Source organism: Oryzias latipes, chromosome 19 (genome assembly GCF_002234675.1).
Source record: "Oryzias latipes chromosome 19, ASM223467v1".
NCBI classification, from domain to species: domain Eukaryota; kingdom Metazoa; phylum Chordata; class Actinopteri; order Beloniformes; family Adrianichthyidae; genus Oryzias; species Oryzias latipes.
This window is the reverse complement of record NC_019877.2, coordinates 6,462,614-6,485,413: the sequence shown is the minus strand read 5'-3', so window position 1 is coordinate 6,485,413 and position 22,800 is coordinate 6,462,614. Positions and strand designations below refer to the sequence as shown.

General features: G+C 37.7%; 1 protein-coding gene across 3 annotated transcripts in view; it reads left to right on the top strand.

Annotated features, from left to right (window-relative positions):
* LOC101164350 (protocadherin-15) overlaps nucleotides 1-22,800 on the top strand; it is a 231,738-nt gene that overhangs the window by 54,267 nt on the left and 154,671 nt on the right. For all 3 annotated transcript variants that reach the window (XM_020711888.2, XM_011487983.3, XM_020711887.2), the window contains exons 5-6: nucleotides 15,566-15,726; nucleotides 17,751-17,906. In XM_020711888.2, coding sequence (XP_020567547.1) covers nucleotides 15,566-15,726; nucleotides 17,751-17,906 — 317 coding nt within the window. The remainder of the gene's footprint in view (nucleotides 1-15,565; nucleotides 15,727-17,750; nucleotides 17,907-22,800) is intronic.

Genomic DNA, 22,800 nt, shown 5'->3' with positions numbered 1-22,800 from the left:
TGAATACTAACTAGTCTGACAATAAGCCTGTCCAAAGAGGAATGTTTTCAGTCCAGCTTTGAATGTAGAAACTGAGTCGGCCTCTCTTACATGAGCTGGGAGTTTATTCCATAAGACAGGGGCTTGGTGACTAAACGCTCTACCTCCAACCGTACTTTTACTAATTCTAGGAACCACAAGCAGTCCTGCATTTTGCGAGCGAAGTGTTCTGATTGGTTGGTAAGGGACTATGAGGTCCTTAATATAGGACGGGGCCATTCCATGTAAGGCCTTATAGGTTAACAGGAGGATCTTGAACTTGATTCTATAATCAACTGGGAGCCAATGGAGCAAAACTAACACAGGAGTGATGTGATCTCTTCTGCTAGTTCCTGCTAACAATCTAGCTGCTGCGTTCTGAACAAGCTGGAGACTTCTTAAGGAACTCTTAGGACACGCTGCTAACAAAGAGTTATAGTAATCCAGCCTCGACGTAACAAATGCATGGATGAGTTTTTCAGCATCACTCTTAGAAAGTAGATTTCTGATCTTAGCAATATTCCGCAGGGGAAAAAAGGCAGTTCTACACGCCTGAGATATATGAGCCTTAAATGATAAATCCTGGTCAAATAAAACCCCAAGGTTTCTAACTGTGGAATTAGGGCCTATGCTTATGCCATCCAAGGAGACTATCTGAGCAGACAGAGCATCTCTAAGGTTTTTAGGACCAAGTATAATGACCTCAGTTTTTTCTGGGTTCAAGAGGAGGTAATTGATTGTCATCCAGGTCTTGATGTCACTGATGCAGGCGTTCACTTTCTCTATCTGGTCATTCTGGTCAGGCTTCATGGATAAATACAACTGCCTATCGTCGGCATAACAATGGAAATTAATGCCCTCCTAGAGGGTTTGGAAAGACTCATTAACACCAAAGTTTGAAGATTTGTCGATCACAGGCGTTCCAGACGCAGAAGCTTGAAATTCTGGTCTACGAATAGACTTTTCATTGACAGTGACGCAGCTGGTGTGAATGCAGCGTGACGCAGACCTTTTTGCAGTCACTAGTTGTTAAAGGAGTTGAGTTGTATATGGAGATGCTTTCAATTACTGGTCAACTATGTTTCTACTTTCATCTTTGGACTCCAGCTGTGAGGTGAGAGCAAACAGTTCTAGATACAGGTGATGAAAACATGCTTTCATTGCGAGGAGGCCAGTGGCACTCTGAAGACTGAGATAATTCACAATTTCCCTCCAGAAGAGCAGAGAGGTCACATCCTTTCCTTACACTTTCTATACAGTTCTTTATGTTTCTGTAAAGCTTTGCCTGGATAGATGTGTGGAATGTTGGAAAGGTTCACATGTATTCATAATTGTGTTTTGTACGTCATTACACTGATCATTTCCTGAATAAGAAACTGTCGTGCAAAAACACTTTTTAGATGGAATAAAATTTTATTTATTCTGATTTTTGTGAAACAAGAAAACCCAATGTTTTCAAAAACTGTAAGAACTCATGGTATTTTGTGACAGTTGGACCATCTGTCAGCTGAAGCAGTTAGATAATAAACGGCTTTTTCTTATTGTAAGAAAAAGATTCTAGTCAAAGATAATTTGTCAAACTAACTATTTTTTTTGCTTAAAAATGTTCTTAAACTGATTATTTTTCTAATAAGCCAATTTTTAGAAAAGGGTCTTTTTACTTTCGTAAGATTCCGTTTACATACATTTTATTTATTTTTTTTTTTTTACTTTGTTTTTATTGAACGTTTTCAGTTGTCAGCATTTACATACACGGGTCAGCAACCACAACAAACAACAGAACAGACATAACTAACTGCAATTGGGCTGTTTTTCTTATTGTTATTACATTTTTTTTATTTTTTTATTAATACCTACACGAAATCCTCTAAACCTTTTATTGGTTTTCCATATAGTTGTACCATTTTTTCCATTTTTTTTTGAAAACGTCTAATTTTAATTTGAGTAGAAATGTCAATTTTTCCACTGAGTAAATGGTCCATATGATCTTCAACCAGTCATCTTTTCCAGGGGGCTCTACTTTGTGCCATTTTTTTGTTATCGTTTTCTTGCTTGCCAAGAGTAATATCCTTACTAGGTAAACATCTTCATTCAGTACAGAGTCTTCAATATTACCCAGATACAGAGTTGTAAACTCGTTTGGCAGGTGATATCCAATAACATTTTTTATGACAGTTGTTACATCATTCCAAAAAGATAGTAATTTAGGACATGACCAGAAAATATGAGTATGATTCCCTTCTTGACCCCCACATTGTCTCCAGCAAGCCTGTAGATTTTTTAGTTGTCTGCTTTTGATTTGGGGCGTTATAAAATACCGTGTGAGATTCTTCCATGCAAATTCCTTCCATATTTGAGAGCTGGTAGAAGAGCACTGTGTGAGACACATTTTAAACCAGTCTTCTTCTGTAATCTTTTGATTAAGCTCAGATTCCCATTTACTTTTAATGTAAAATGATGAACTTTTCCTGTTTTCAGTAAAAGAACGGTAAAAAGATGAGATAACCCTTGTTTTACTGTTTTTATAAGCGTCTAATATTACTTTAGTTATACTGTATCTTTTTTTAGGTTCTAGGTTAGGTTTAATTTCCCTTGTATAAAAGTCCTGAATTTGTAGATATCTAAACAAATCTTGATTTCCCAATCCAAATTTATTTTTTAATTCCCTAAAGCTAAGTAGATTTCCGTCTTTTGTAATAGAGTACCATGCAGTTATGCCATTGTCTATCCAGTGTCTAAATGTTGAATCATATCGGTTTGGTTGAAATTTTGGATCATAAGCAATCCAACTGAGTATTTTTATTTCCTTTTGAAGTTTGTATTCTTTAACTACTTTTTCCCATAGTTTTATTGTAAAGGATGTAATTAAGTCAACATTACTTTGGTCATAGTCAGTACATTTAGCGTCTCTTATAATCGTTTGTATTGGTATGTTTAAGCTTTTAATCTCTAATTCTTTCCACCTTGCTTCATATTCTGGTACACACCAACAGACTAATGGTCTCAGCTGTGCTGCATAAAAATATTCTTTGAGATTTGGTAATGCCAACCCCCCTCTGTCTTTTGATAACTGAAGGGTGGAAAACCTTATCCTAGGTTTTTTCCCATTCCAAATGAATCTAGATATATTTTTATTCCATAAATTAAACTTATGCTGTGGTATTCTTACTGGTAAAGCCTGGAATACGTAGAGAAATCGTGGGGTGATATTCATTTTAATTATTTTTACTCTAGAGCTGAGATCTAAGGGGTAAGTTTTCCATTTTTGCAGATTTTTTTGCATGTTTTGTTCAATCGGATCAAAATTTGTTTCATATAGTTTGTCAATCTCTTTAGTAAGGATGACCCCCAGATATTTTATTGTCTTACTTTCCCATTTCAAATTGTAACTTTCTTTAATCTGTTTAGACGGAGAGTAGTTTAGTGTAAGAATTTGGGTTTTATCTATATTAATTTTATATCCGGAATAGTGACCAAATACTTTCAAAAAGTCCATCAGTATGGGAAGCTCGTTGTCTGGGTTCTTGAGAAAAATTATTATGTCATCTGCAAAGAGGCCAATTATGTGCTTTGTGTTGCTTATCTCTATTCCTTCGAGGGCTTCGTGTTGTCGCAGAGCTTGTGCTAATGGTTCGATGTATAATGCAAAGAGAGTTGGGCTTAAACAACAGCCTTGTCTTGTGCCCCTTTCTAATTTAATTCTATTTGACAGATTTCCATTTACTTTTATTCTTGCTGTTGGGGCTTGGTATAATGCTTTAATAATTTTAATAGAATTCTCCTCAAATCCAAACTTTTTAAGGACCAAGTATAAAAATTCCCAGCTAACACTGTCAAAGGCCTTTTCTGCATCTAGGCTAATAAGTGCAGATTTAATTCCCTTCATTTGTACATGGTTAATGATATGTAGACTTTTCCTAATATTGTCTTGTGTCTGGCGTCCTTTAATGAAACCCGTCTGGTCTTCATCTATTAGATCAGATACAAAAAGTTCAAATCTTTTGCTTAATATTGATGTATATATTTTAAAGTCTACATTCAAAACAGAAATTGGTCTGAAGTTTTTGCATAATTTTGAATCCTTCCCTTCCTTAGGGATAAGAGAAACCACTGCTTCCTGCCATGAAGGGGGGATAGTTCCTTCCTTTAAAGTCCAATTAAGGCATCTCAGCAGTAAAGGTGACAGGTCACTTTCAAACAGCTTATATATTTCAGAAGGGAACCCATCACTACCGGGTGCCTTGCAGGTCTTTAATTTTCCAATAGCTAATCTAATTTCTTCTGTCCTAATTTCTGATTGTAATACTCTGTTTTGCATTTCTCCTATTGATGGTAAATCAAGTGAGTTAAGAAAGCTAGTTACATCGTCTGCATTTGCTAGTGAGGGCTTTGAATATAAATCTTTGTAGAAATTCTGAAAAATTTCTAGTATTTCCTCTGGATCATCTGTTAATTTGTCTGTTTCGGGTTTTTTGATACTAGTTACTGTATTATTAGATTGTTGTTTTCTTAATCGTCTTGCTAACAATTTGTTTGCCTTTGGGCCGGAATCATGATACATTTGTCTAACAAACCTTGTTTTCTTTTCAATTTCTTCACTTAAAATGTCATTTATTTCTGTCCTTAGTGTTTTAATTTGTTGAAAGATGGTTTGAGATTGACTTTGCTTATGTTGTTTTTCTAAGTTGTTTAAAATTGCCACTTTCTGGTTGTATTTATCCTTTTTTTCTTTATTTTGTGCCGATGTAATGGCAATTAAATTTCCTCTCAAGACTGCTTTTAACGTATCCCACAGAATATTGGGGTTTACCTCACCATTGTCATTTTCTTCAATAAATCTTTTAATTGTGTTTTTTATTTGTTCCTTCACAGTTTCCTTATTTAAAATTCCTATGTTTAATCTCCACAAAGTATTTATCTTTTTCCTGTCTATATTAATTGTTAAAAAGACCGGGCTATGGTCAGAGACATTCGTTGTACCAATTTCACAAGCTTTCACTCGATATTTATCCCATGTGTTCATTAAAAAGTAGTCAATTCTAGAATAAACCGAGTGTGACCCAGAATAGTATGTATAGTCTTTTTCTAATGGGTGTATTTCTCTCCAGACATCAATAACTCCCATTTCCTCTAGAGTTGTGTTGATAAATCCTGCCAAAGGTTTATGCTGGTTCCGGACACTTGTAGTGTCTAGGCTCTTCAGAGTTACATTTAAGTCTCCCCCGCATATCAATATGCCTTCTGCCTCATGTGCAATTACGTCAAATAAAGATTTGTAAAGTGTTTTTTTACTTCCAGGGGGGGCATATATGTTTATCATTGTGATTAGTTCGTTTTGCAATTTCCCTTTAACCATTACATATCTTCCGCATTTGTCTTTTATCTCTTTACTACATTCAAATTGTATGGAGTTCGTTATAAGAATAGCGACTCCTCTTTTCTTGTTTGATTCATTGGAGCTATAAAAGGTGTTTCTGTATCCCATTTGTTTAAACTTGTTGTGTTCTTGATCATTTAGCTTTGTCTCTTGTAGAAATAATATCTGTGCATTTTCTTTCTTTAACATTGAGATGACTTTTTTCCTTTTAATGGGATTATTTAGACCATTCACATTAAGTGTAACCATTTTTATATTACAACCCATGGCTTTGTTTCTTCCAAAACTTGATGTACAGCCCAAGAACATTGAACAAAAGGCCAGAACTTGTAGCCCAAAAAGAAAAAAAAACACATTTCTGAAACACATTTGGCTTCCAAAAGTGGAATGAACACACGCCATTCCCTTCCCCTGTTGGTGGGAGAGGGGGGGTTCCTCGCGTTTAAGGAGGGCCCCTCAGTAGTGGTGAGAAAAAAACTTTCACCTAAACCTACTAGTCCAACATCCATCATATGGGTAAATATTCCCAACAGCACAAATTATGATATGAGGAAGTCTATATATGTAGAAAGAAAGGAAAGGACTTAACTTAATATTCATTTGTAACTTTTAAGACGTAGCTCGTCCAAATTCCTGCAGTTTCTCCTTAGCTCGCCGTGCTGCTCCATTTCCGCTTTTCTCGCCGGGTCGTTGCCATGGAAATCCATGAAGCAGCCGCTCCTGTATGACGTCATCTTCCGTGTTGTCCGGTGTGGGGAGCTCCACCGTAAATCCTCTTCTTCTTAACTCCTCTGCCGCTTCCCGCGCAGATTCATAAACTTTCACTCCAGAGTCCCAGTGAATTCTCATCTTGGTGAAAGGAGTCTGAAAACGGACCCCCTTTTCCTTAAGCGCTTTTTTGACTCCGCTGTAATTTTTGCGCTTTTGGACCACCTCCGTCGGGTAATCATGATCGAAGATCAGCCGTCTCCCCTCCACCTCGATTTTCTTCTGCCATGCTGCTTTGAGGACCGATTCTTTGGTAGTGAATTGGAGAAAATTGACTATCATGGACCTCGGTGGTGCGCCGCGGCTTGGCTTTTGAGTGAGCGCTCGGTGGGCACGTTGGATCTGAAGGCTGGTTTCTGGAGGCAGGGAGAGCTTCTCCAAGAGGAGTTTTGTAACATAGTCTGTCGCTGTGCCTTTTTCCTCGTCCTCCGGTATTCCAAATATTCGTATGTTGTTACGTCTGCTTCTTCCCTCGATGTCTGTGAGCCGCTCTCTTAATATTTTTTGTTGCTGCAGAGATTTAGAGAGGGCATCTTTCACATCCATGTTCCAGGATTCGATTTGCGCGATGCGTTCTTCGGCCTCGGCAATTTGGGTTCCGTGCGTTTGAAGGGTTTTATTATTTGTCGCCAGTTGTTGGTGGATTTCTTGTTTCAATTCAGTGATTTCCTTCTTGACATCTTCTGTAACTTGCTCCTTCAAAGAGACCATGTCTTGTTTCATGTCAGCTCTTAGGTCACGGATTTCTTTGCTGATGGAGTCGAGTCCACAACGCATGGTTTCCGCTAGCTGGTTAGCACCAGCACGTTCGTCTCCGTCTTCTTTGGCTTTATCTACATTTTTTCCCTTCATCTGGTCATGTCTTTTCATTTTTCCTCTGGTTTCGACTCCTCCTTTCATTGAGTGCTTATCTTCGTTTGTTAATAGTGGATTCTTAGGAGTCTATTTTCCTGTTTTGTTGGGAGCATCGAATTACGCCGGCGACCCGTCCGCCATCTTCGAAAAAGCCGAATCCCCGTTTACATACATTTTAGAAAAGATTTGTTGCAAAGCAGTTAAATGCTGATTAAAAAAACAATTTGCAGATACAAATAATTTATGTTAACATAGGTAATCTCTCTCTTGCGCGTGGAGATAAGGATACTGAACTGGCACGAGAATGATTACTGAGGGTGAATGGAATAATGCAAATAAATAACTTGAGGTCACTGAGGAGTTCTTCATGGTTTCTCCAGAGGATTACAGTAGAAATGGAACCTGATGGCTGGCAGTGAGTTTCAGGAATTTGAGTGATGTGACCTCATATGTGTGTTGATCATTATGAGGGGTTTTAATTAGGACCCTCTAATAAGAAATACTGGGATCAATATACAGTATGTAGCTGGTGATCAGACTGGAGGGGCGTGGTCGAGGACAGGGGAAGCGTGGGTAATAAGCGTTTTGGCTGGGGTGTAGTCAAGGACATACCAGAGTGGCAAGGACTTATGCTATATTCATATGTGCTAAACATATAGTGTTCAAACAGGACACGCAGGGAGGTGCCTCTTTTTCTTTTTTTATTGTTTACTAGCCTATTTTCGCCATCTACAGTTGAAAAGAGGCTTTGTGAGAAATGTTTAAGCATTGGAAGTTTGGCTTTTTCTTTCACAACTCTATTCCCATATGTAACAGACTTGGTGTCATAATTGCAGCCGGACACAAACCACAATTATTCATTTTTCCTCCATGATCAATTTTCATACAGTTGGCATGAACTAAAATGGACTCCATCTATAGACCACTACCATATTCAAGTTCCTGATTGGTCAAAGTTCACATTTGCCGCACATTTTGAATCTAAAACCTGAAAACAGTCGTAGAAACTTGAAACGTAAACGCAAGAGTTTTGATCATGGCTGTACAAAACTAGCATTGTTTATGTGCATGAATCCATTTGTTACACTTTGGCTGCAAGCAGTTTTATGACTAATAGAAATTCTGGCTGGAGGGAGAATATATGAAACAGTGGGAAGAAAAAGAAAAGACAAAAGGAAGATGAGGTGAGGAAGAAAAAAAAGTTACAAAGTATTATAAATACAAGTTTAACTAAAACCTTAGAGGGAATGTGGTGTAGCCTTTTTTTTATTCCGTGCTAAACTAAATATTGTAACTTATGTTTGTTAGGCAAAGGATAATACGTTTATGAATTTTACTTGTTTTTTTCTGGTGCGTTTTACTTGATGATGTTTCAAACAAAAGTGCAACATGGTTTCATTGTCAAAAGGTGAGAATTTAAAAATAAATAACTTTTGGGTAATTTTTATTCTAAAAACTTTATTGTAAATTGTGGATCAGAAATCATTTCTGCTGCAGCAATTAAACTGCTGACCTGTAAAAGAAGACAGAATACATTTTTTGAACACACAAATAAAAGCAGTTGCTGCAAAAAGTGTCATGATTATTATTTTAGTTAGAAAAGTGACAAATAAAATAGTTGTTAGTTGTAGTTTTATATAGATAATTAAAAGGGGACACAAGGCCTGTTAAACGTGAACACCTTCGTCATCCATGACAACATAATCTGCGTTTCCATTACACATATGCAAAAAGTTTATTTAAATTCTCGAAATGTTGAAGAAAACCCCCACAATTGCACTGTTTCCATTAAATCATAATTACACAATATAAGGGTTAAAAAATAACCTGTTAACATCGCAAAACTGTATATAGATACATTAGAAGCATAGATTTTTAGTTTTAATGAATATAATATGCTGTTACAGAAAATGCATTTGCAAGCAACATCTGCACAATATGCTAGTTTGAGTATACCACACTTTGTAGATTATTTAATCAAAAATGTTTAGTAAGTTTCTCATTCGTGCAAAAAAAAATGCATGAAAATGGAAACATGCAATCTTGCAGTCCATCAGGTGACTCTGCACCTCTGAGTGGGTCTTAGTGATCCTTAGTGAACTATACTTGGATTGGCTGAAAATGAAAGGATGTCGGTCCTTGGTGAGGTGTGCTGTAGGTGTCCCAGGAGCTCAAAGTTCAGGTGGGACTGCATTACGGATCAGCTTTAAGCCCCCCTTCTTGTTTGCTGTGATGGACAAGCTGACTGATCAGGTTAGACAGGAATCTCACAGGGAGCCAAGGTAAAGAAGGGATTTTAAGGACTTAAGGTCAAGAGTCCAGAGAGTGTGGAAAAGAGGTGAAGAGGCATGTGTGAGGAGGGCCGGGATAGAAAAAAAAAAGCTGTCAGGTGTGATGTGTGACAAAAGAGTGCCAGCAAGAGTAAAGCTGTGCAGGATGGTGAGAGCAGCAATGTTGTGAAGCACAGAGACACTGAGGAGAGGAAAAAAGGCAGAGCAGGAGGTAGCAGAGATAAGTGATGCTGATGTTCACTTTGAGAGTGACAAGCATGGATATGATTAGGAGGGAGTTCATCACCGAGACAGCACAGTTTAGATGGCTTAAAGAGGAAAGTCAGATTGAGATAGTTCAAACAAGTTCAGGACAGGAGTGTTGAATATTATTTGTAAAAGAGTGCCAATAAAACCAGATTACCAACAAACTCTTACCTGCCAGGTTAAAGATAATTATAGATATTAAAACATTGCGATCAAGTTTTGATCTATTTAAAAAAACGTTCCCAGTGTCTTTTTTTATTATTTATTATGACTATGTTGTTTTTTTGCCAAATAAAAAAAAATAATATCAATGTCACAACCATTTCAATAAAGTAATATTTAGAGAAACAGTTTAAATCTTAATTTAATATAAAATGGCATAAGAACATGTTAAAAATACCGAAACCACAACCGCTGATTGGTCAACGTTCGACCTGGTTTATCTTTCAATGGCCTCGTAGTTTGTACGTAAAGGCAGAAAATGGTCATAAAAACGTGCAAAAAGACACGAGAGCAAGAGTTTGTATGCAGAAGCACGAAATGTGCATCTATGTAGATTTTTCGTTATAAGTGGTTGCTTAAATACGTGTTGATGTGCATAGCTTAACTCTATTACAAGTGTTACTTCCATACATTACTTTTGTAATGAGTTAATCCCAATACTACTTTACCCTTCCTTTACTACTTCATCCTTCCTTTTATTGCTTGTTTCCTAGTTTCCATCTTGAGGAACTTGTCAAGGCTTCAAAGCCCTCTTTCTCAAGTTGTGTCACACCTGCCAAAGTGTAAATTAACGGAAAAGCAGACGAGAAGACAGGACTTTGAACCCGTTTCATGTTGTCTTCTTTTCATCACTTGAATGTCTGTAATTGAATGACCTCGAAACAGAAATGACTAGAGTCCACCTTGACTTCTTCTGTTTGTCCCATCTCCTTTCCTTATTGACGCAAGACCTCACAAGGAGGTTGATGCAATGATTACCGTACTTTTTAGACAATGACTTAGTTGACACGCCTGCAAGGCAGCCATATTCAGCTGACCTAATGTCCTGTAAAAATTCTAATAATGACTCCTTTCAACCCACGGTTTCGCCACTCAAATATTGTTGCCATTCTTTGGTCTTCCCAACGTCTCATTGAGTCCAGTCTTTGGTTTTTTCTCCTAATCTGTTGCTCCCCCCCCCCCCCCCCCCCTATTTCATTTTTTCCCATGCTTCATGGTCCTTTATTCTGACATTCTGTTGATACTTGCCAATTCCTGGTTCTGCCCCTGTGTCTTAACAGACGGGCCAATTTAATCAGGTACTGGAGGATTCAGTCACACATCTGTGAAAAGAGTCCCTTTATATTTCACGCTCGATATTATTAAATTACGTTCAATCATACAAGGTGTTGGCGTATTGCACTGTTCCTCTTTAGCAGTATGTTACGTCTTTCAATCATTCTTCAAGACAGAAGAACAAGAAGAAAAAAAAAAACGGAAAAACGCCAGAGGAGGCAAAGGGACAATACTCCTTTAAGGCATTCTATTTTCTATCCAATCTCTTACATAAAGAATCAATTTTATTAAATTTCCTTATTTATTTAGGATCAGTAGATCGCAGCAAAGTAGTTGAAATGGTTTCCATGGTAGCACAGAAGGCCTTGACCCAATTTTATGAGTGGCAGATCAGATATGAGATTCAGTGAGTGGATGTTTATGTTGTTGTATGCGAGCAGATGGTTGAGTGTACAGGGACAGGAAATATAAAGTAGTATGACCTTTTTCTTTCCCTTAGATCTAAATTTTCCAACTCAATAGCTTTTTTTGTGCACTTTCATGCATGGATTTAGTGACACATCTCATTTTTAGACCATTTCTTATAAGAGTTTGTTCATAAAATGTAAAAAAAACCCACCTAAACAATAGTTGCTTTCTTTTCTTTTCTTTTCTTTTCATTTATTTTCACATGTTTAGCAGCTTATTAAACGGCAAAAGCCCAATGGAATCTGTGAAGTTTTAGCATTTATCTCTCCATTTAGTGATATTTGCCTAAGCGCTAATATGTCTGATTATATCTGTAGAATAAAGGCCAACAGTGTGTATTATACCAAAGGAAGGACAGCCAAGGGTTTTAATGAATAATGCAGTTTGGAGGACTGATTAATTGGTCTCTTGTGAGCCAGAGTTGTACAAAGTCAAGTATGTAAAGTTTTAAAAGTTTTTTTTCATCCCTGCATATATATGAATATATATATATATATATATATATATATATACTTCCCGGTATTGTGTTTTGAGTTCACTTCAGCAAAATTAAAGTATGAGAAATTTCACATAGTTTTTATAAAAAAAAAAAAAAAAGGCACAGTAGGTGTTGTTTATGAATATTTATGGACCCTTTTTGCTCCAAGCTCCATTAATTTCTGACTTCGCCAATGTCAGGTTGCTGCAGCAAGTTCTCGTCAAAGCTTTTTCAGTAACCCTTAAAAAATGGAGGCAAGCTTCTGTATGAGAGTAAAATTTTAGTGGGAAATTATCTTAAAGGCCCAACTAAAGGGGCAACTTTGAATGGGTCAATTGATGAAATGTAGGGAGAAAAAAGTTTTTTACCTTGTGTTTCATACTTGAAAAACATCAAAGGGACTTTAAGGTGCATAAGTTGGAACTACTTAAGAAAAAATTACGTAGTCAAAAAACATCTCCGTGGACACGGTTGGGGCTCACTCCAGAACACCGGTGTTGTTTCCCCCCCTTTTTTGAGTGCCCTAATTCTATCCTACCAATCAATCCAGTCAAGGGGTTCGAATCCCTAAAGAAAGATAAACTTTTTTTAGCTTTTAAGTGTATTATAATGTTAATTCCTCACGGAAAAAAAAAAACCAAAGTGGTATTTTGATCCATTTACATATTTCTGAGAATTCCTCTAAAACACTGCACTCTGAGCACCAGCCCTTTCCAATCCACAAAAACAAGCAGGTCCTCACATTGTGATGTCACAAAGTGAGGAACAGCCACTTCCATGTGGAGTCTCCGCTGCGATCACCGCCCCCAGGCCAACACGCACACACACACTTTCTCTACGGAGCTAGCGGTGATCGGCTAAACACTTAGATTTTATATACACAACATCTACATTCATCTTTGCAAAAGTTCGGATGTTGTTTGCTTTCATTGGGCGAAACCCAGACATGCTGACAAGGCCGAATGTAGGTCATAAAATGGGCGGCAACCAGAAGGAGAGAAAGGAGGTGCCACAGAGATCGAGGCCTCTGACTTTCGGGTTATAAAATGAACTCTCGAAAATAACTAATATTTCATAAACAATCTTTCTTTAGTGTGCCAAAAGTAATATATTATGATATGTATGGATATATATTTTACTCTAAAGGCTTAAGAAAAACATGATAAAGGCCCTTTAGTCAATGTGTTTTTGAGTAAGACATGTATTTCCACTATCCAAAAGTTGCTTTGAAAAAGGGCATCTGGGAAAATCTGTTAAATTGTAAAAAGTTGTTTTTCTCCATGATTACAAAAATGTGCTTCACTTTCAACAAACTAATTACCAACGTTGTTGGATGTTTTTGACAGTATTTTGCCTTTTCCTCCCAGTCTTGTGAAATACTATTGTAATTTTTCATCTTGTTTTTATGCATTTTCATGTTGGCTGCACTTTCACAGATTTATTTTGAACTTGAAAGATTCTGGAAAATTGGCTTTTTAAAGACGTTCTGCAAATGGGTTGTGACAGAAAATAAAACTAAGCAAAACTCAAACATTCTTCGAATGCAGAGTCCTCTTCGTGGATCTTTGTCTACAGCAAATTTATCAGCAATTAAGTCAAAATCTCAAACTCTAATGTTTTAGACTTATACAAACAATACTCTGGTAATCACATTGCACCACATTGAGCCAAAATTAGTGAAAAACCATTACCCTTTACCCGGATTTAAATCTTCCAGTCCCTGAGCATATCAGGGTTCCCATGAAATCGCCCTTGAACTTACAAATATGTTTAGCACATCAATTCCACCGACCATCTGACAAAGTGCATGATCTCTGTTCTTTAGAGCAAGTGAAATGACAGTGTTTAGTTGCTCTGAAGAACAGAAATCCAAAGCTTGTGTGACCTAGATGAGTTAGAGCGTTCTCATTCATAAATGAAAAGAAATAAACAAACATATGAGGATAAAGTTGTATAAAATGTACATGGATGCCTCTCATTTTTAAAGTTTTTAATGGGCTGCCCCCCCCCCCTTTATTTAGACATTTAGGGCCCCACCAAGGGGCCCTAAGTGTCTAAGGTGCGGTTAAAATTGGCGGGTAGGGTGCTAGGAGGACATCTGCTGCTTGCTGGCAGTGATGTCCAAGCACCCCCCTTACCAAGGACCCTACATGTCTAAGGTGCAAATAGTCAGCCCCCCCGCCCCCTTGTTAGATTTTATAAGGAAAAAAACAAATGTTGGAATAGGCACCAGGGCTTTAACTCGAGGGGGCTGTAATGTTCAAAGGCGCAGGACTAAATTCAGCCAAACTGTGGTGTCAATCAGAGGCACAGAGTTATGGAATACGCTGCCACAGCACATTAGGAACTGTGAAAACTACCCTACCTTCCAAACAGCTCTTAAAAAATGGCTGAAAACAAACCAGTCCTGCAGACATTAGTTATTGTTGTTTTTCTGTGACTTTCTTGGACTTTTTTTAGACTTGCTTTTTATTGTAATAACGTTGTAAGTATTTATACCTCTAATATTGTGCTATTTTATTGTGTTGTTAATGTAATTGTTGAACTTTTTATCCTGCCCTAGGACAACGGATGAAATTTGGCTCCTGTGCTAACTCTGGCATATTTATGTTAAAGCAGCTGCTGAAACATTGTTTAATATGCACTGTCCTAATTCAAATAAATAAATAAATAAAAAATAAATAAATAAATTTTAAAAAAATTGAGAACAAGGCCTTACAATTAAAATAAAAAATTCAACAATTCAAAGTATGTTCAACGGCTGCATTTTATTTTTTACGTAGAGCCTGAAAACAGACTTAAAAATGTTCGTAGCCATGGATTAATGTGAGAGTTTTGAATGCAAAAGCCTGAAATATAATAAGAATGATACAGAAAAAAAATGGGAAAAGATGAAAAAAATACATAAAAACCAAGAAATATTGGAAAGGGAGTGAGACAAAGTAAAAGCCTTATATATAACCCTAGACCAAACTTATTAGTACAATAGTGCACCTACTATTTATTATAGTCCTATTCCCCTTCTAATGAGTACAAATGCAGATACCCATATACACACCTAGACATAGACGTTTTAGTGAAAGTGGCCACGTAACCCTTGTGCTATCCTAGGCACTTTAACATTGGGAGTTGGGTCATCTAGACCCACTAGACAGTGCACTGAACCTTTTTTCTTCAATGATTTGTGATCTTCACTGGTGTCCACGGATTACATGAAATCTTTCCACCTTTATCCACCTTTGTCATGGTAGGGAGAACACGTCAATGTAAGGGTGGGGACATCTAAGATAGCACAAGGGGTAAACACGTGATGCCGAAAGTGGTGTGAACATGGCTTTAAATATTAGATGCAATTTCAGTGCACTTCCATCACAGATGGCCATGTGTTTAGTTATTTTCTTACACTTCTTTTAGGGGTTTGTTGGCAGGTCTTCATTTACTTTATTTGTAGAGGCGGGTTTTACAGCAATAGGTAAAGCAGCAGAAAACAGGGGATAAAGTCATCATCCTGTGTACATTTTCTTACTCATTCAGGCTCACTTCTTTGATTGCTTCTGACTTTGGTCACAAGCCTTTAAACAATTACTGGGTCTACAGTAAATTCACGAACATGATGGCAAACAGAGGACATCCTTTTGTTCTATTTATTAATAAATGTGACGCCGACCGTACCTGCTTGGTCTGTTGCGGCATGGAAGCAGAAGTGAATCCATTTATTTTCCCTCCGAAGTTGCTTCTGGGGATGTTGCATATATACACATATATTTTTCTTCTCTTTTGTTCCAGGAACACTGCTGGTGGAGAACATGCAAATAAATGGTGTGGCCGAGGGTCCGAATCGAACGATCTCCCTGTCGCTAAAGGAAAACAACGACTACTGGGTGATTCTCGACCCTTCCAAACAGGCACTTTACCTGAACAGCACCGGACGGGTTCTGGACAGAGACGTAAGCCAGCCTGATAACTCTGTTTTGGCCCCCACTGTAGTTAATGAGTACAGAACATTTGCAGACCTTTCCAAGTTTCAATGTTGTGTAATGTGGCTGATCATATTCACTGTACATAATTGGCTCAGATAAAAGGCCACACACCTGTCTAAAATTGATCTGAAAGTGGATGGTGTGCATCAGTGTTGCACATCTCCATTAGCCTCTCTGCACTCCTATCATCCTTGGCAGTACAAAAGTCTCAAGAGCCCCTACATGAGCTTCTTTGTGTTAATTATCTTAATTAGCAGCATTTGTTAAGACATGGATTGTAAAGAAGCTCTAAGAGGCTCCCATACAGTCCACTCTGTGTCCTTGTTTGCTCACTCTTGCTTTCTTAAGAGTTCATCTTGGTTACTTATATTGTATTTTAAATGTTCTCTCTAACTCCACTTCACTTTATGGTTAATGAGCATAATGTTCGTCAGAGTTTGTAGCTGTGTCTATTTTCTTCTACCATAACTAGAACTTCCTGAACTGAGTCAACTCACAGCTGCACATGTAGGCTGTCATCTAAACACAGTTGAGACAATTTAGCAACATTAGAGTGGACTGAATTGACTTGGATTATGACAATTGGGAAATATTCGGAATAAACCTTTTAAATAGCTTTGAGCTAGTCTTGAACTAGTGTAAATAATGTAACTTTTTTTTCTTTTTTTTTGTATGACTCCTTAAAGACCCACTCTAATGAAAATCATGTTTTTAACATGTTTTTATATTGAAGACATATACGAAGGAAAATAAGATTAAACTGCCTCATTGTGAATTATGAGCAGACAAAACAGTTGGAAAAAGCTTGTAATTGTTACATAAAGTCTACAATGAGCAACAAGTTCCCTGCTCTGCTCCATTGTGATGCATCCATTTGATGACAACTGGATTTATGTACATCTTTGTTTTTCTCGTCCAAGATGAAATCTGGTTCACAATTTGGCGGCTGGATAGCTCTGATCTTGCTCATCATTTTTGTTGCACCGCTAATGTTATGTTGGGGTTATAAGTGGATGTAAACTAGTGGGAGAATATGTAAACATAGCCATGATGGGAAGTGAGGCTTACCAACCGTTCTGCCCAATTCTCAGAGTTACATTTCGGATGAACTAACAATATTAGATTATTATTTTCAACATTAAATCAAACTAAAATAAGTGTACAAAAGTACAAAGGACTTTACTGGTCCCTTGGAAATATCTCATGCGCTTGCCAGTAATAAATACACCCAGTCATCGCAACATGTGCTGTGGTTGATTTTTTATTTAGTTCAATTGGATAAGGACTGCTGAAAAATGTTTAACCTTTATTTTGTTCTTCCTTTACTCCTAAAACTTAAACCTCTGTGGTGATAGTAGTTCCTTGTTTGGTGATGTTGCCCAAAACATGGAAACAAGGAAAAATGCAGAAGTAAACCTAGCTTTTTTTGACTCACACTTCATTGATATATTGCAATCTGTTTTTATCCTGGATAACCCACTTGCAGTATCACAGTAGGGAGTTGCACCAGGGTTCACTTGCAGAGGAAAACGATTACAACCTTAAGGGCTTTTGGAAACTCCATTAATCCTGTTGAATCTGTTGCAATCTAGAAACTAGTGAGGTACAACTGTAAGAATTTTGATTTAATTTATTGTAATGATGAGATGTGAAATCCACATCTCTGTAAAAAAAAAAAGATTGAAAACCCAAATAATCCTAATTGGCACTCAAGAGTGAAAAAGAAGATATTTTCCAGAAAATGTCATAAACATGATTACTCATATTTTTTTATTTAAAGGTATATGTATTAATAGATTTGAATCTGATCTAAAATTAGAATATTGCTTAAATGGATATTTCATGACCGTTTCTTGTTTGGTGAAAATTAAGATGTTTTTTTTTCTTTATATCTGGTAAATATCAGGCATTTTGACTCATACTGAATAGTAGGGTATATAAATGTTTTTTTCTGCACAGTTCTTTTGTAAATGTAATCTTTTATTTTGCAGCCTCCATCATACATTCACTCCATTGTGGTCCAGGTTCAGTGTACCAACGAACTGATTGGCACTGTGATTTTACACGAAGTCCGTATTGTCGTTCGGGACCGCAACGACAATACGCCCCATTTCCAGCAGCCAAGATATTATGTCTCCATTAGTGAGGTAAGACACAGATGTAACAAGCAGAACCATGCAGAGGTTTTTTATACATGTTTACAGCTAAGGAATTTATTAAAAATGTTGTGCTCCCTTGCAGCTAAATTATTTTCCCCCTTTGAAATTTATGGTTCTTACTGACTGCTGTATATTATTGTGGGAAACTAATTAGCTTGAACTGGCGGAGGAAAAAAAAGCGCTAAAATAACATTTTGAGAGAGTTTGGATGCTTTTTTTTTTTTTTTTTTAAATAACATTTGTCTTTTTGTAGCCAAACAAGTTGAGAAGTGATGCAAAAGTTTTTGGCCAGTCATGGTAAGCCTGTCGTCCTATGGCTTTCAGAATATATCTTCAAAATGACACTCCTACAGTTAGTGTGTATTCTGGTTTCTGAGGAAGAAAAAAAATCACCCAGAGGCAGTTCATGCTTAAGCTGGACAAGGATTGCTTGCAGCTTGCTGCCAGCACAGACCCAAGGAGACCTAGCTGAATATATCATTATACAGTCTTTGGCAGCCTGTCTAACTCAATCTGTCCTTTCAACTACATTTTTTTTCCCTCTCACACTTATTCCTCTGTTTTCACAGCATCGCTATGCACCCCCCCCCCCACTCGAACTTAACGCCCCCTCATAAATCCCAGCTCCTCATTTTTTTCACCTTTCCTCCACATCCCCACCTTTCCTCTGCCGCTCTAACTATGTCTGTTTTTTCTTCCTTCTTATACCGCATCAATCTGTAGTGAAATCTTTCCCTCCATTCACTAACAATATCTACTGTACAATTTAGAAAGTGCGAAGGGTGTTTTCTGTCAAGCCATAGTCAATTAACTTATTTTTATGGTAAAAAAAAAAAACGTGAAGAAGTGCTTGTAGTTATTCAGACCTGTGCGATAATATCACACCACAAACAGATTTATTCAGATTTATACGGCTTTTCTCAGACAGCTTCCTTTTCCGCTTCCAAACATCTACCGGTAATTCCCCCCCCGAATCCAGGCTTTTTTTAGTCTGTTGTTGCTGATAATTACATGACAAGCATACCAAGGTTTCGTTCTTTGTTTGCAGCAGAGTTCAGGTGAATTTTCACACCTGTTTTAAGTGATATATTGAAGGGAACAAAATCTGGTGTTGTGCAAACAGCGTCCTGCCAAAACACTTATATTACATTCAGGGATGGAACACACGTTTAAGAACTCTGTTTAGTAGATTTTGTTCACACTGGACTGTTGCTACCTGATACTAGCATATATACAGTGGGAAAGAAAATTAGCACGAAGTGTCGAAGCGGTGCAAATCTGGTGAATCTTGCTCCAGACTTTTTCTTTCACAGCTCTATTCTGATAAATGAAAGAGTTGTTGTAGTATAATTCTAGCCGGGCACAAACCGCAATTAGTAATGCTTCCTCCATGATCAATTTTCAAACAGTTGCGTGAATAAAAAAGGACGCTACCCTTAGGTCACTGCAAAATCCGAGTCCCTGATTGGTCAAAGTTCTATCTGGTTTAACTTTCAAAGGCTGGCATTTTGTATGTAGAGCCGGAAAACAGTTGTAGAAACCTTCACAGAAACTTGCATAGAAACTTGCAAGTAAACTTGCGTAGCAACGTGTGAACGCATGAGTTATGAACGTATGTGTTTACATAGACTATGGGTTTTAAAATACAGGCCTCCAGGGCCAGTGTCCTTCAAGTTTTCTAACCAACCTACCATTGAAGCTCCTTATTGGCTAGACACACCTGATCTTGGTAATCAACAGCAGATAAGGAAGGATTTCTGGAAAACCAGCTGGGAGCCAGCCCTCGAGGCCTGGAGTTTGACACCCTTGACATAGTCTTTTCATTGGAAGGGGCCTCTTGAATGGCGCTGTCCATGGTGGTGTGAACGAAGCTTTACAGTGGACAAACTGAACTACCTGTAACAGGATTTCAATCCTCATCTCCATGAGAAGAAAATCGTGTTTATGACTTAAACATGAAACTGTTGTCTTCTTTGTTACCTTAAATGTCATGTATATAGAATGTTGCAACAGGTCTCTTAAAACGAAGTTTAAAATTGAGTTTTAAAAAATCTGTGCAGTCTGTATTCGCTTTTGTGAATCTACCTTCGTACTTCGTAACATCTCAGTAACTTCAAGCATACTTGGGTAACATCATAGCTTTCTAATTACTCAACAAGTTATATAGTTTTCCCTAACCTTATAACAACCATATTACAAATTTTCATGTGTGCTTAAAGCACTAATGCTTCATCGATATATTTATAGCCGAAGACTGGAGAAGAATGGGCATTATGCTCAAGCAAATGTAGGAAGCCCTCACTGCAGGTCCAAGCTCTACATGCTTCTCTGCTTGAAATGGTAGCACATATCCGATTCACGCAACAATGATTCCTGCTTGAAAGCATTGCAGCTGTTCTGATTTTTGACCAAGATGGATCATTATGGGAAGCTGCTTTTCTTATGGTTTGGAGCAGGCCCTTACCTAAAGTGTAGCAGTCTGGATGCTTAAGCACAGAAATGCAAGGCTTCCAAATTCGGGGATCTAGTTTGGGGAGATCAGTTTTATTCCAGTATGACTGAGCCCCCCACACAAAGCCAGGTTTAAAAGGACATGCTTGGATAGGATATGTGTGGAAGACCTTGACCAGTTCACACACAGCTTTTACCTTAATCCTATTGAGCACATTTGGAAAGAGTTGGAAAAGAGATTATGAGGCAAGGTCCTCCAGTGCCTGGCGACTGAAAAGGCTTATTATAAGGAACAATTCTTAAAACCCCACTCTAATCATCTTTTGATCTAGCTTAAAAGTCTTCCCAGTCTAGGAATATGCTGTTTTTAACTAAGAATCACAAAACCTGTGTCTTTTCAAGGTCATTTCCTCTACGACGGAGTTTTAGGGCCACGGTGAGGAAAAAAAATTCTGGCCAACATGACGAGATTAAAGTCGTCATGTCGACTTTAATCTCGTCATGACGAGAAAAAACTCGACACAAAGTTTCGAGAAAAAACTCGTCTTGTCGAGATAAAAGTCGAAATAAAGTTTCGAGATTAAAGTCGCAATGTTGCGCGAGAGAAGTGAAGCTGAGTCTTTCAGGAGTATTCAGTGTTATGGCTAATGTTAGTGAGCTAGTGGCTTTGTACTTCAGAGTTTACGACAGAGTTTTATGGCCACCAAAAACTCGTAAATTTACGGGAAAAAATTCATAGATTAAAAAGGAGAAAACACCGAAATTGTCTGTTTATCGGAGCCTAGCTTGAAGATGAAATATGTGGTGCCTTTTGTGAAGCTTTTATTTCCGGATTATAGGTTTAAAACAAAGAGATTCTGAACCTTTTGGCGATTCAAAATCAGATTATTGTCAGTGGAGCAGTCTTTCCGGGGTTCAGTGTCGGTAAAACGGAGTGTCATTTGTAAAATAAGGAGCTCAGAGACACTTTTGGGTGTAGAGGACCGCTGCAGCCTTTATTCTCCTTTTCATTCACATAACCTGAAGTTCATCTGTCACATTACGTCATGAATCTGTCATCCGATCATCAATGCGGAAGTAAACGGTGTTACATACGCCTCCTGCAGATGAAGCGACCCGTTTGATCATTAAAAAACAAAGATGAATGAAAATAGTCCTATATATTAGCATTACAACGTTGAAAAAGGCAAAAAGTGCTCCTCCTCCTCATACGGAAGCATCACACAAACATAGAGATCTGGTCTTTGTTGGAGGAAGAAAGGATTCAAGCAAACAGCTGCAGGGACACCCGATGACGGCTTCATCGGGCTGCAGTGATCCTGCAAACCAACCATCAATAAATAAAACTTTAATGAATTGTAAATCAATCAAATGAGCTTCTTGATATTTGGAACGTTATCAATAAACATTCAGCTCACCTGTTCAACTGAGTTTAGTCGGTCTGCTCTGCTGCTGCACGGCGTTCACCTGCTGCTCTGCATGCTCACTTCCACAATAATTTTGTAAATTTACGAGTTTTTTTCTCTCGCGCGCAACATTGCGACTTTAATCTAGAAACTTAATTTCGACTTTTATCTCGACAAGACGAGTTTTTTCTCGAAACTTTGTGTTGAGTTTTTTCTCGTCATGACGAGATTAAAGTCGACATGACGACTTTAATCTCGCCACGTTGGCCAGAATTTTTTTTCCTCACCGTGGCCCTAAAACTCCGTCGTATTTCCTGCAGAGCGGCAGTTCTTTAAAATTTGCCTCTGAGTTGGGGGCGGGGCTGTTGCCACGGAGCAACCTCGTCCACAATCCCTACCCATTGCTGAGTTAGGAGCAGGGGGCTTATGGCCCACCTGGCGTATTTTCTACTTCTCAAACAAGCTCTTTTTCAAACAGTTTTTTTTTCCTTCTTCGATTCACAACAATTTTGATAAAGAAATACCACATTTATCGGACTATAAGTCACTCCGGTGTAAAAGTTGCAAACGCAAAAAATGCAAAATAGAGAAAAAAAATCATGTATAAGTCACGGTGGAGTATAAGTCACACTTTTGGAAGAAATGTATTTTAACAAAAACAGGATATTATAATATTGTAACAGATAACAATAGAAGACCAAGTATGGCCACGCTTCACTACCATAACCTTATTTAGCCTTGTGAGTCATAAATTGAATAAGTTCAATCCATTTTCAATTTAGTTTTATTTAAATAGCCCAATAATACACCACAGTTGTCTCAACGGGCTTCACAATTGTTAATAAAAGATCAAAGAAAATCAGTTATAAAATACAATAGCTGAATGGTAAACTAAACTAAACAAAATAAACTGGGCATTCCTGCCCTTAGAAACTCCTACTCGGTAAGGAAAAACTCCTAAAACCAAAAAACAGATTCCAGGGGGGAAAAAAGAAGAAATCTCAGGGATGTCCACATGAAGGAGG